General features: G+C 36.9%; 3 protein-coding genes and 1 long non-coding RNA gene across 5 annotated transcripts; 2 read left to right on the forward strand and 2 right to left on the reverse strand.

Moving 5' to 3' along the window:
* Window positions 1–56: 56 nt before the first annotated feature.
* Window positions 57–1,399, reverse strand: LOC135309969 (uncharacterized). Its single transcript, XR_010370239.1, has 3 exons — window positions 1,167–1,399; window positions 520–676; window positions 57–288 (listed from the first exon to the last, which is right to left on the reverse strand). It is a non-coding gene; the product is annotated as an uncharacterized LOC135309969 (long non-coding RNA).
* A 7,138-nt stretch (window positions 1,400–8,537) lies between these two features.
* LOC128676248 (keratin-associated protein 16-1-like) lies at window positions 8,538–10,158 on the reverse strand. Its single transcript, XM_053756267.1, has 3 exons — window positions 9,668–10,158; window positions 9,039–9,344; window positions 8,538–8,666 (listed from the first exon to the last, which is right to left on the reverse strand). The coding sequence occupies exons 1-3, from the start codon at window positions 10,007–10,009 to the stop codon at window positions 8,625–8,627; spliced, it is 690 nt and encodes a 229-aa protein (XP_053612242.1). The 5' UTR covers window positions 10,010–10,158; the 3' UTR covers window positions 8,538–8,624.
* Window positions 10,159–10,248: 90 nt separating this feature from the next.
* On the forward strand, window positions 10,249–11,248 carry LOC128676257 (late cornified envelope-like proline-rich protein 1). The gene is made up of 2 exons (XM_053756279.2): window positions 10,249–10,597; window positions 10,709–11,248. The coding sequence occupies exons 1-2, from the start codon at window positions 10,364–10,366 to the stop codon at window positions 10,910–10,912; spliced, it is 438 nt and encodes a 145-aa protein (XP_053612254.1). The 5' UTR covers window positions 10,249–10,363; the 3' UTR covers window positions 10,913–11,248.
* A 658-nt stretch (window positions 11,249–11,906) lies between these two features.
* Window positions 11,907–13,520, forward strand: LOC128676893 (uncharacterized). Of its 2 annotated transcripts, none has more exons than XM_053757339.1 (3): window positions 11,907–12,035; window positions 12,544–12,755; window positions 13,145–13,520. In XM_053757339.1, the coding sequence occupies exons 2-3, from the start codon at window positions 12,580–12,582 to the stop codon at window positions 13,338–13,340; spliced, it is 372 nt and encodes a 123-aa protein (XP_053613314.1). In that variant the 5' UTR covers window positions 11,907–12,035; window positions 12,544–12,579; the 3' UTR covers window positions 13,341–13,520. The 2 variants fall into 2 exon arrangements, with proteins under 2 accessions (XP_053613314.1, XP_053613322.1); XM_053757347.2 differs by lacking the exon at window positions 11,907–12,035 and adding an exon at window positions 12,077–12,186.
* The last annotated feature ends 29 nt before the right edge of the window (window positions 13,521–13,549 follow it).

Genomic DNA, 13,549 nt, shown 5'->3' on the forward strand with positions numbered 1-13,549 from the left:
GAATTCAACATTTGAAAAAAAATTTTGCTTATGACATTAGAATAATAAAAATAAACTTAAGACATTACAATTTTTACTTTTTACAAATTGGATAAACTTTACGACACTTCACAATTATGGGCCATTGTGCGCGTCAGCGATGGTGCGTTTCATGTTAGCAGCAAAAGGTTTCAGCAACTAACTCGTCCAATCAGCATACGCACGGCGGGTGGTGGCAGCCAATGGCGATGGTAGCTTTATCGAACGCTGCCACCGGCAGTGGCGGCTGGCCAATTGCCAGCACGGCATCTGTTATAACAACAATACATTATACTTACTGAAATAGCACGCATAAACGTCCCCTATTCTTCTCTTCTATAACTCTCAGGATCATTTTTTAAAGCAAATTACTATTGATTAACAGTTTTAGAAATCTATTTGAAAGCAGAGACAAATATTTTATTTGAAATCAACAAATAAGAAAGATTTTGAAAAAAGAAACGGTTATGGCGTTTGTGCTCTTCTAAACTACGAATCTACCGCCAAAGTGTAAATGACTTCAAATCGAAGAGCGAGCGCAGTAGCAGCTCTTCACTGGATATGTGCTACTTGACTGTATACTGTGACGAGCGAGCCGCCTTTGCAGCACGGCGGGCAGCAAGGAGGCGGTGAACACGGCGGAGGGCATCCACCGCATCTATATTATGAAACAGAAAATAAACAGAATATGACCTTAAACACACAAAAAAAACACCTGCACTGAAGAAAAGAAAATATAGCCATAGCTCACAAATAAAAAATTAAGTTCAACCCTTCGTTCCCGATTCTTAAACAATTGAAGTTGACTTAATCAGTTTTGTCAAATTTTTCTGAAGGTCACTGTTTTAACATTTACAAAAATTACCATCACAAAAATTCGAGCGAACGCAACGATCTATCGAACTTTTTCAAGTTGTTGTTTGAAATCGATTTCAACTTCAATTGCGTGAGAATCGGACCACGTCACCCTACACAGATAAGTACGGCTATTATGATCATGCGAAGAGAAAATATCGATGTATTTTTTTTTATTTAAAATTATTTAAAATTATATCCAATGCCAAAAAAATATTTTATTTCTTAAGATTTTCTATAATTAAGTATATGCTGCAATCTTTTTTAACATATAAGAACTTAGGAAAACTTACTGAATCGCCGACATGATTGTTCGCAATTGATTGATCACGTTCATTCGATCACACATTTTGTTTTGTTTAATGATAAGTATTTGGTAATATTTCTTCGACTTATTATTTTTATTCAATAAATAACTTCGAAATTTAGTTTGACTAAATATTTTTGTTCAAAAAATAAGTAACTTCGAAATTTAGCATTAAGTAGCCTGAAATTTTTGATAATGAAAATAAATGACAATGTTGAAAGATGGGTACATATTTTTCATAATTTGACAGTTCCACTGGCCAGTACCTACGCTGTGATGTGTAAAAAAGGTTTGACATAGATACTTGTAAATACAGGTTGTATGATAATAATAAATAATATATAAATATTTATTAAATAAATCATAGATTTCAAATAAACCCACCTTCACTTGCGCTGCATACATGTATTTTTTCTTTATCACTTTGAGGCCCATAGTTTGTGCTTCAGATAGATTAGTAGTAATAAGTAGTGGCACAGGATGGATAATGTGATTTTACCTAAAAATAACTCAATTTTTATCATATTTACAAACTAACATATTGTCTGCATTTACTACCTAATTTATGAGAAGCTGTTGAGCCAAAAAAAATACAAACCGGTCGTTCATAGTTGATGAGTTGGTATCGCACTTTCTTGTCCTGGTTGTTGAGAAGCATCCCTGGCCAACTGGTGGGGCGATAGTCGAAGGTGCTGTCGCCGACGATAAGCGGCCGACGCAGGGTCACAGGATCAAACCCGCACGGAAAACATTTTGGACCCTGAAATTCCCAACTCTTATGTAGCAGCCCATCTTACAGCGGTAAATCTAGAAGCTAGACACTTGATTGTTGGAATAAGAATAGCAAAGCATGTCGTCTGTGATCGTAAAAGTCTGTGATCTTACTATTGATTATAGTCTAAAATCTGTAGTTACATAAAGAAGTATATCTCCTTTATAATAAATAAAAGCAAATAAATAATTGAAAAAAAAAATAAAAAATAGATATTTTAAAGTAACGAAAATCCTAGTACACTAGAGCATAATATAGGTACATGCTAGTCGTTCTGTAAATTCCACCATCGCTTACCATTCAGTTACATGGTTTATGTTAAGACTGTAGGTTGTGATGTGACTGTTTCATAAGCTGAAAACCCTGACGTCAATTCATAGCCTACCCCAACTCTTTTGGCTCTCAAACCACACTTTCAACGGGCGAAGACGGAGTAGCCACTAATAAGGTACCACAGTAAAGAAGGCACTTTAGCTGGAAGGGACGTTTGGCAGCATCCCAAAAAGGTCACATACAAATGTTGTACGACCGGCATCAAGCTCATCCTGAGGTTCATGAGCGTAGACTGTTTTTATCCAGCGTAAATCCATCTCTGATGTTGACGTTACAACTAAACAAAACAAAGTGTACCTACAGATGAACTGAAGCTACACTTACCTCGACAGGGTAACAGGGCACGCAAGGAAGAGGATCTTTATAACAGGGCAATTTTTCTATTGGGCTGCACATTTTGAAAAGAAATAGGTATACCTAATTATTTGGAATTTATTATTTATTTATGGAATTTATTTTTTGGCGTTTTTTCTATTAAGAAAATGTCAGTAAGTTGACAGTTTAATATTGCTAATTTTTTCTTTCTCCGATAACATACTCTTTGCACTATAAGCTTGCATGGCCAGAGTTTAGAAAGGATATTGATATCCTAGAAGATTGGGAAAATGCATCAAATTCGTCTGAAATTTGTATGAACTTGGCTAAAAGAACAAAAAGAGCAAAGATTTATAGTAAACAATTTGCTATTTAAATATTTTGTAAACATAAATGAGTTGCCATTAAATGACAAGTAATTAATATTAGTATATACTCAATAATGTAATGGAAACTTATTTAACTGGTGTGGTGTTTTTTTTATAAACCAGTAATGAAATATACTTGAAATTAAGTATTGTAGAAGAAACTAAAATAAGTCTGATTTAAAGTAAAAGAAAAATAGTAAATTATTCATAAACAAAAACTGATTTTAATTTAAGCACACCATTTATACCTAACTTAACCATCGAGATTTCACTGAGTCCTAGATTTTTAAACAATAATCTACACGACCAAGCTGTGGTTATAAATAGAGGCCTATTCGTCACAGCTGCCCATTTCCTCATTTACAATAAACCTATAAAAGTATCATAAAAATTCAAAATTTGTTTTTGAAAATTTTCAAGTGATTGTAAGAGGTCAAGATGCCGCCGCCCTGCGTGCCTTGCTGCCCGCCAACGTGCCCGCCCTGTGCGACACCCTGTCCACCCATGTACTGCCAAAAGGACCCACCCATACAAAGGTGCTATTCACTTCAACCAGTAATCAACATCTACAGTTGTACGACCCAAATAATGTGAGGACTGTGAAGAATTTTCAAGAAAAATCTCAAGAAAAATACTTATTCGTGGAGACCGTTATATGGAAAATTACAAAACTGAAAAATTCAATATTGGAGAAAAGTTTTGAGCTATTATCAAGTCACATTCGAGAACAATTTGAAGTATTTAGAAAATGTTATCGCCTAAGAAAACTGTGTTGTTAAGTGGTCAGAAATAAATTATTAAACGCTGCCTGTATATTGTTTTATCTAAATGGAAATAGTAGATTGTTCAATCGTATGGTGTCAAACATTCTACTTTCCATTTCAAAATTGAATTTTTGGAAAATATTTTTTGATAAATTGAAATAGAGTAGACCCGTAGAGTATTTGAACATATTAAATTATGGCAGACATTCAATAATTATTCAGTAAATAAAATAAAAAAAAACAACTGTATTATCATGTCAAAGTTACGTGATTTTGCCGCTAGAGGGCGACATGTTAGTCCTTCGATATCATCATCACACACCCCAAGGTGTGAAGCAAATTCGTTCAACGTCTATGGACGTAAAGTGTCCCGCAAAGACTTAACATATCATCTAGCTATTTAATGTTGTGGATATTTTGTGATTTGGAGCTTAATTTCAACTCACCTTTTTTAAAATGAAATACTTCCTATAACAACTCCTAGATGGCGCTGACAGATTTTAAAACTCGCTATGGTTTGGTTTTCGTCAAAGACCCTACCAATTTGTTCCTCCCAACAAAAATTAGGAAAACATCATATGTGAGGAAACCTGTTGCAGTATTAAACTGCTAGTTTTTTGATGAGGAAAATCGACTTTTGTTGATTTATCCTCTTATAAAAGATAAAAGAAAATGAAGAAAGAAATACAATAATTATAGAGTTATCACTGGATATGGATGAAGTGAAAGAACAATAACTTACCGGTTATGTTTCCAACAAATAAAAAACACTTAGGTATATAGTTGATTGATCTAAAATAATCCTTAATTTAAAAAAAGAATACGCCGCTTAGAAGTAAATGGCACCCTAAGTTCCGGAGTCTTATTTATTTATAGCTAAGGAAGATACAAAAAACGCTGAATCAGTGTTAATGAATAACGAAAAGTGTGATACATACTCTTAAAGTATGAGGCCTTAGTGCGAGGTTTTTTTACATAACATTTATATAATAAAATCAACTAGATAATCAATACAGACCTAATCCTTCCTCGGGAATTACACTATCTATTTAAAAACCGGCAACATGGGGACAGACAAACATCGACATTGTTTTATACTATGTAGTGAAAAAAATGCCTACACGATGATTTCTGTTCAAAAATCTGTCAAAACAATGCTGCCGATAGACAAATGTTTTGTTCATATCATTAAAATTTACTCAGTTTTTCGACTGCTACCAGTGAATAAGCCACATGAGACAGTGCTTTTTTGGATAAGTTTTCATCAAAAATAAATCATTTAGGGTTCCATAAGGGGGACGCCACCTCTTTTGAATAAAAAAAAAAAAATCAAAATCATTTATTCTATAACAAAGATTTACAATACAGAGGTTGCAGGGGCTCACCAATTAAGTTTGTAAAACCTGTATCTGGCGAGTCCCGCTCTTTCGGTACAATGACATAAGAGAACAAAACTAAAGTATGATCATAATATTTAAGTTAATCTTATATTAATTTATCTTAATTAAGTACATTTGTGAATTATGTAGGTATATAATAGATATTTCCTCACAGATGTGTATGCATTTAGCTTATTTTAAATAACTTTAACAAGTAGCGCTTCAGTATCATCATACGTAAGCTTCTGTAACCAGGATGATACTTCTCGTTTACAGTCATAATAGGTTTTAGAATAGATTTTCATTTTGTTATTAAGTGTCTTATACAGATATTCAGTTAATTTACGGCTTTGTTTAGATTCAAAAATAGTTTTAGAAGGTTGTATGTTGATTACGTTCATTCTTCTCTGAGTTAAAATGGTTTTGTCATATTTTAAGGTTTTATGTAGTCTAAGAACAGAGTGTAAAATGTAAAGTTGCCTAATAGTGAGAACATTAGTTTCCGCGTACAGCATATGGGTAGGGTATCGATATGGTTTAAAATGCATAAGTTTTAACAAGGAGCGTTGGGCACGTTCAAGTTCAATAAGTTTCGTTTTAGCAACGCAGCCCCAAACCGAAATACAATAAATAAGCACTGATTGAATAAGAGATACATAGATATTATGAAGGAGTTTAGGGTTGGCTATATGCCTTAAATATTTAAAAATCCATGAAAGTTTTCTTATCCTAGCTGCAACCATATCAACATGAGAGAACCAATTTAAGTTTTGGTCAATGATAACTCCCAAGTATTTCGTAGATGTCACTTTAGCAACAGCAAGGCAATCACAGTCCTCGAGGGAGCCCCCGCAAGTGTGGATTTTTAATGATAGATTTAGGGGTGGTTGCGTATTATTTCTAATAGAAAAGGCAATATAGTTTGTCTTAGTAAGGTTGAGTGTAAGTAAATTACATTTCAGCCAATCTTGAGCAGCTATAAGTCCACGCTCCGCTAGATCATATACATTCCTCCAGGAGTTACCCGAAAAGACGATGGCAGTGTCGTCCGCATAGCAAAATACCTGACCTCCCTCAAGATTCAGCTCGCATAAACTATTAATATAAATTAAGAAAAGAGTCGGGCCAAGCACGCTGCCCTGGGGAACACCGTAGCTTATAGATGTGTCGCGACTAGTGAAGTCACCCACTTTAACTCTTTGCTTTCGCTCATTTAGGTAGTCAGACAAGAGTCTCAGCGGAACGCCTCGTACACCAATCCTCTCGAGTTTTTGCACAAGAGCTGGAACAGAGACCGTATCAAAAGCATTTTTTAAATCAAGGAATAGCGTTAAACATTTTTTGCCAGAATCGAGTTGAGATACTACCAAGTTAGTCAAATCAGCCACAGCATCTTCGGTACTCCTGCCTGACCTAAACCCATATTGACGTGAGGATAGTAATTTGAATTTATTAAGATAATTTATTAACCTCGAGTTAATTAATTTTTCGATTATTTTGGAAATAGCAGAGAGTACCGAGATTGGTCTAAAGTTGTTAATGTCGTCTCTGTTCCCACTCTTGTGCACTGGATGAATGATTGCACGTTTCAAGGCTCTTGGAAAAATACCGAGTTCAAAACACCGGTTGAACAAATGGGCGAGTATAGGAGTCAAAATATGACTACTTAATTGGAGAAACTTGGTACTTATGCAGTCCCAGCCAGGAGCACTAGTTGCTCTCAGTCCCATCAGCACCTGGTAGACTTCCTGACAATCCGTGTCAAAAAGCACAAACGAATGTGTTTGAGATTCTGCATCGGGGTCACCAGTGCTCCCGTCTGAACCACTTTTGAATTTCTCTGCAAGTTTACACCCAACATTAGCAAAATGATTATTTACGTATTCAACAGATTCAGATGGAGTTTGTAAAATATTTAAAAGTTCGGAATTATTAGAAGTAGCTTTTTTTAAATTAGTGATTGTTTTTATTGTATTCCATAAGGATTTAGGATTTTTTGAAGCAATATTAAGTTGGTTTCTTTCATAGGTGCGTTTGAGTTTTTTCAACAAATTATTAAGAAAGTTGCGGTATCTGCGATAAGTTACATTTAATATTAAGTTATGCTGGTCATTTCTAGCTTTTTGTTGTAACCTATTTCTATTTTTAATACATTTAATCAAGCCAGGAGTGATCCATGGCTTGATGTTTCTTTTACTTTTGGAAACGATTACTGTTTTGGTATTTTCAGTTACAGTTTGAGTAATTTTTTGAATGAGAAGGTCTGTTATATCGTTTGGATCGGAAAGCAACAGAAGGGAATCTACATTTTTATTTTCTAGCGATGATACAGCGTTAAGGAGGTCTATTTTGGTATTAAATGTTGATTTTTTAAAACAGTTTGTAGGAGTTTGGAGATCGATATAGACCATATTGTGATCCGTAATAGTAGAATCCAACACAGCTATACAAGCATTGACGTTATTATTTTCAGTTTTTAATATTGCATGGTCTAAACAATTATCATATCGTGTTGGAAAGTAATGCCCAGGTAAAAGCCCGTACACAGAAAGCATATTTAAATATTTGGACCTGTTTGCAATAGTATTTGCTAGATCTGTCGGATAACTGATCAAATTAATATTTATGTCTCCTGTAATGATTATATTTTTAAAGTCACTTAGTTGATTAAGATAACAGCCAAGGGAATTTACAAAAGGTTCAGCATTTTTAAAAGATGGCGATCGATAGATACCAAAAATTATACAGTTACCAATATTAACCTGAAGACATGAAGCATCAGTTATATTTATTTCTTTTACAGTTGATTTAAATTCCTTTCTGATATATATCACTACACCGTCATTTTGGTTTATATATTTAGTGGAGTGATAAGCATTATAACCGTCAAGCTGAGGTATCGGCTTGTCAATATTCAGTCTACATTCTGTTAAGATCAAAACATCTATGGAGTTCCTAATTGAAGAGAGTACAGCTAACAGGTCATCAATATTGGAGTAAACACTACAGATGTTCTGAGTAATAATAGAGCAGTCAACGCGCCTATCTTTATTATGGTTATTTAGTTCCTCTATTGTACAAGCCATAGAAAAAGCTACTTCAGTGTTGTCTATTTCTTTTGTAATAAAATATGTATTATCCATATTCATAAATTTTCATTCTACGGGACATTATGTATGTGCATGTATAACAAAAAATAACGAAATACGAGAAATATGGGTTTGTTACATTGTAAACTATGAGTACTGATACTGACTGTGTGAGGTTGTTTAATACTAAAAACATGTAATAGTTATAAACATATAATTCTATTTATTTAGAATTTAATTATAGGACCATAAACAACAAGTGACAATGCTTACAGTTTGCATCATTAGTTTTGAGTAAAAAACAATGTTTATCTCAAACTATAAATAAAACTGTAACTATTCCGAAAAATATATTTTTCACAATCGACGGCAATACTTTTTGACATAAAAACAATCACAAGTAATTTTTCCAATGCAATCTTTGCTATATTAATGGGACGTCAACTGCGCAGGCGCATCCAGTTCCCTGAAAAAAATTAAATGGTTAGTTTACCCAATTAGATATACAATTCTATTTACATTAGTTACATAATTTAAATCTTTATGTAAAGCCGCTCCCTTGTGTTGGAGACCAAAGGTCAAGCAAGCAACAAAGTGCTATGGGTCCTTTAAACTAAGCTTTTAGAGAAAGTTCAACGTAGATACATTATTACAAATAAGCTCATAATGTTTACAATTGATTGTAATGTTTACAACATTACATAGAATACGAGGGATATTGCTGGAAATTTATAGGTATAATCATTTAGGAGTGTACTCTAAAAAGCTTTCAGTCTATCTTTTGTTTATTTTTATATATAACCCTTCCGCATATTTTATAAAAAAGAAACAAACCGACCTCTTTCACGTAATTCCTGACTTCGTAGCGAACGTTCGGATTGCGTCGCGTGTAGCATTCCGCGGGCCGACCAGACATTCTGGTCTGGAAGACGCTGTCATGGACAATCAGAGGCCGTCGCCGAGTCACTGGGTCCAGCTCGCAGTACGGACAGCAACTGCGGGACACCGGCAAGCACGGGAACGGCGCGGGCAGGGCTCTGGGACAGATGGGCCGCTGCTTCGGGATTATAGGCGGAGGACACTGGGGATTACAGCACGGCAGCACTGGCTGGTAGCATGGAGTTGGCTCTGGACACGGGGCCACCTGTTACAATAAGCAGACTTTAGTTTGAGGATCGTTCTCTAAGTTCCATGTCTATTTATACACACGCCATATATGACTGCCATACTGACTTGCAATATAAAGTTCTTAAATTGTAATATACCAATCCATACTAATATTATAAATGTGAAAATGGTTTGTTTGTCCGTCTTTCACACCAAAACCGAGCAACGGATTGAGGTGATTTTTGGTGTCAAGACTGAACTGAAAGATGAAGAATGTCGTAGTCTCATTGACGCGGGCGGAGCCGCGGAAAACAGCTCGTATTATATAATTTAGTTTTTACTGCAAAAAATATAACTTACAGGTGGTAAATCACATGGTTCTGGTGGAGGGCAGCATGGCAAAACAGGAGGGCAACAAACTGGCTTCGGTGGAGGGTATGGAGGTGGGTCACATGGAGGGGCTCGCCGCGGTCTACATGGCGGGAGAATTGGTACTACGGGAGCTACAAGGTCAGGGATCACAGGCGCCGGACACTGCCGAAATGTCGTTTCACATCTACAAGGCGGGCATGGTGTGCAAGGACAGGGTGGAGGGCAACATGGCTGACAACAAGCTGCGGGAGGGGGACACGAGTAAGTACATGGCCCGAGACCACACGGTATTGTTGCCGGGCATGTGGGGTAAAAAGTACAGGCACACATGATAATTATATAGCACTAAATATTTGTTATAGTGATCACTTTTCGATTTTGCAATTTAACTTATTTTAATAAGTGTTTTATTATTTTTATTTAATTTTTGTTGGTCATTTTTATGTTAGATCACTTTTACGAATGATTTTGACATGTCTTTTTCGTCTAGCCGAAAAGTATCTCCAACCAATATCTTTATTCTTGATAGCCAGCTCACCTGATAGTTCTGTGAAAAATAAAGAAAAAAGACAAAAGTCAAACTTGTCACTCTATAATTTTTTTCATAAAATCTAAAAGTAGAAAAAATCTTTTTTTTATATTAAATTTCTAATTGTACACCAAAAAAAACGAGAAATCATTAAAATGAGCGCTCCATTCTATAGTTTTGATCCGTGCGTTTGCACGGGCTTGCCATGCGGGGCGTGCTACCCGTACACTACGAAGCCCTGCGTGGCGTCCATGAACGACATGAGCGTGTGTTCTGTATGCCCCGGCGGGGGCTGCTCGGCTTGCCCCGCGCCGGTGAGGCCATGTCCAGAACCTTGCCCAGCCCCTCCAGTTTTACCATGCTTACCGCCCTGCCCACCATGTGATAAGGTTTGTCCAATATTTTCTTACTCATATGTCTAAAGTCATAGATGCTTGGTATGTATTCTTATCGCACATTTGTCTCGAATCACCACATAAATAATAATCTGTCTATTCCAGCCTCGTAATCCAGTGCCGAAGCCTGAGATATTGTGTGACACGATAGCCATCCCCGTCTGCCGGCCCAACCGGTACAAGCCGTGTCCGTGCTACTGCTGCAATGAGCCTGCCGTGTGTTCCCCAAAGCGGTGCAGCTACCCCGGCGTAGCGGTGTGCGGCAGAGGCTGCTGCGGGCCGTGCGGCCCCTGCTTGCCCGTCTGGTGACGGGACGGGAGTACAAGCCCGTGTCTGTGCTACTTCTGCACGGAACCAGCCGTGTGCTTCCCAAGTGGTGCAGCTACCACGTCGTGGTGGTGTACGTGCGGCCCGTGCTTACCCGTCTGGTAACGGGACAACAGCAAAAAATTCGTGTGCTACTGATGCACGGAACCTGCCAAGGGCTCCCCCCCGAGTGGTGCAAACCGAGGTGGCCGTGCGCGTGCGTGCCATGCGGCCTATGCTTCGACTTGGTAATGGAGCGTCAGAAAAAAATACATCTTTATCAGAATTTTTCGAGAATTTTGTCATGTCTCATGAAAATAAATTGTTTTTGAAGTAAAATTTGTCTTATTCCTATATACTATATTCCTTATTACTATATATATGAAGTGAAGCTACTCGACTAAGTTAATAGGTACTGCATACTGCCTAAGTGTGACATTGACTTTATGTACTTTTATTTAAAGGGGATCCTGATGAACAGATCAGTTCACGAGGATCCCCTGGGGGATCGAGTTAGGGGGTCCTGGTGGACAAAAAGCTAATTACAGGACCCAGTTTCGAAGTGGTTTCATTGCTTGATACATTTTAATATTTGTAAGGCCTACCTTACCATGGCACCTATACCATTCTTAGGTTAAGCATGTAGGTACTTACCATGATCATATCTGAAGCCACAGGAAAAAATATGATCACACCACAGGATATAAGAACCATGGAATTAGTAGGTAGTTGTACAGAGTACCCACTAATTCCATGATAAGAACATAGGCGAACGCTGCACGTCAATAAATATCGTAATCCGTCAGTTTATATCAAGTTTATATTGACGGATCACAATATGGATCTTGCGTGTAGCGTTCGCCTATGTTCTCTCTCATCTCATCATACTATAACAAGTATTCTGATAATTATGATAATGATAATAAAACCTTATTCGGCGCAGCTACATTGCAATCTTCTTTTTATATCTGCTGACAAACACGCAAACAAGTGATGAAAAAAAATGTGATGCGTTGACATCACAGTTTTGCCATTTTTTAACGAAACATAAATTTCTTAAAAAAAAAATTAAAATCGACACGAACTATAAAAATAGGAAAATAATATTGTGAAAACTAAAACAACAGTAAGCTACTTATTTAAATGTATTTTGTCTCTTTCTCTATCTCATCTGAGGTTTCCTAATTCTTTCATAGCAGCCAGCCGTTAAGCGTCGGAGCCCAGGGTCCACATTCTCCTACATTTATCATCTTTGGAATGCACTTTGTCAATTCTAGGTACTTGATCCTTACAAATTATAAAAAGATGTCGTCTGTCTGTCTGTCTGTATGAACGTGATAAACTCAAGTGATACCGGATGAAATTTTGTACGGTTTCCACCAATGGTTAACACCATTGGTGGAAGGTTTAGGTTCCTGTTGAAGGTTTAGGTATAATTTATTATGGTTTTACTCAAAGAAATTTTAAATTGAGTTTAATGTCATTGTCACTATGATAAAAACCTGGCTTTAGTTACATACACAAACCTAGATCTGTGCATTTTAATATGTAAGATTACTACTATGGTATTAATTTTACATTATAAAATACCTTTATAACGCCATGGCCAACACCTGTTTTTCACCTTATTGCAGTCGAGAAAATTGCCCAATAGGATACGATTCACAAACATGTCGGTGCTTCCCCGCGGGTACGAGTCGTTCAGGCCGAGTCCCAGATATGGTTTTATAAAGGGCGAGTACAGCATATATTACAAGAGGCCGCGGTGTGGCCAGCCACGGCCCCAGCCCTTCCTGAAAGAAGCCGATTGCTACTGCGGTGAACCCACTAACGCTCCGGCGGAACGGTATAAATATTTATTAATAAGTAGCCCGTTTTTTAATTGCTAAATAAGTAAAACATTTAATAACCACGAAAGTAATTTCGTAAAAGGTATTTTTATTAGAAATCTAATTTTGAATAAAAAGACATGATGAGATTGTTTACGTAACAAGAGTTGTAATAAAAACTAACCGTAAACTTACTTTTGTCCGCCGCTTCACTCGTGTGAATTTCACATGGGATCAGTCGGGATGAAAGGTAGCCGCTTTCTGTATTTTAGGATGTATTTTAGTTTAGCATTTACGATATACTACTTACTACTGAATACACACCACAAATCAAGTAAACATATTCTATTCCTTTAATTATTGTATCTCGACTGGTGTTCTGATGAAGTCAAATTATCATTTCCAGACCATGCTGTTATGACTATCCCTGCAAAGCGCACTGCTTCAACCACGGGGCTTGCACGCGGCCGTCTGGTAAATACGCCCGCACCGTGTGGTACCCGGGCGAGTGCTGCCCCATGGTGCCCCCGTGTCAAGCGTTCACCTGCCCCAACCCACCTTTCCACCCGTGCTGCTATCACACTTGCAACAAACTCGTGTAAAACGCAATCTAAAGTTCATATAAATCCACACTTTCATCACTTTTTAAAAATCGAACTATGTGGCCTATAATGGGGGATTATTGAGACTATGATGGCGTCGAAGTGTGTTGTTCGATCTCGTGTGGTGTTTGTGACTCGTAATCTATGTTGTTCACAATAAATGGAGTTTAATTTCCCTAATTAATGCTATTCTTATTTTATGGAAGTAG

Source organism: Plodia interpunctella, chromosome 2 (genome assembly GCF_027563975.2).
Source record: "Plodia interpunctella isolate USDA-ARS_2022_Savannah chromosome 2, ilPloInte3.2, whole genome shotgun sequence".
NCBI classification, from domain to species: Eukaryota; Metazoa; Arthropoda; class Insecta; order Lepidoptera; family Pyralidae; genus Plodia; species Plodia interpunctella.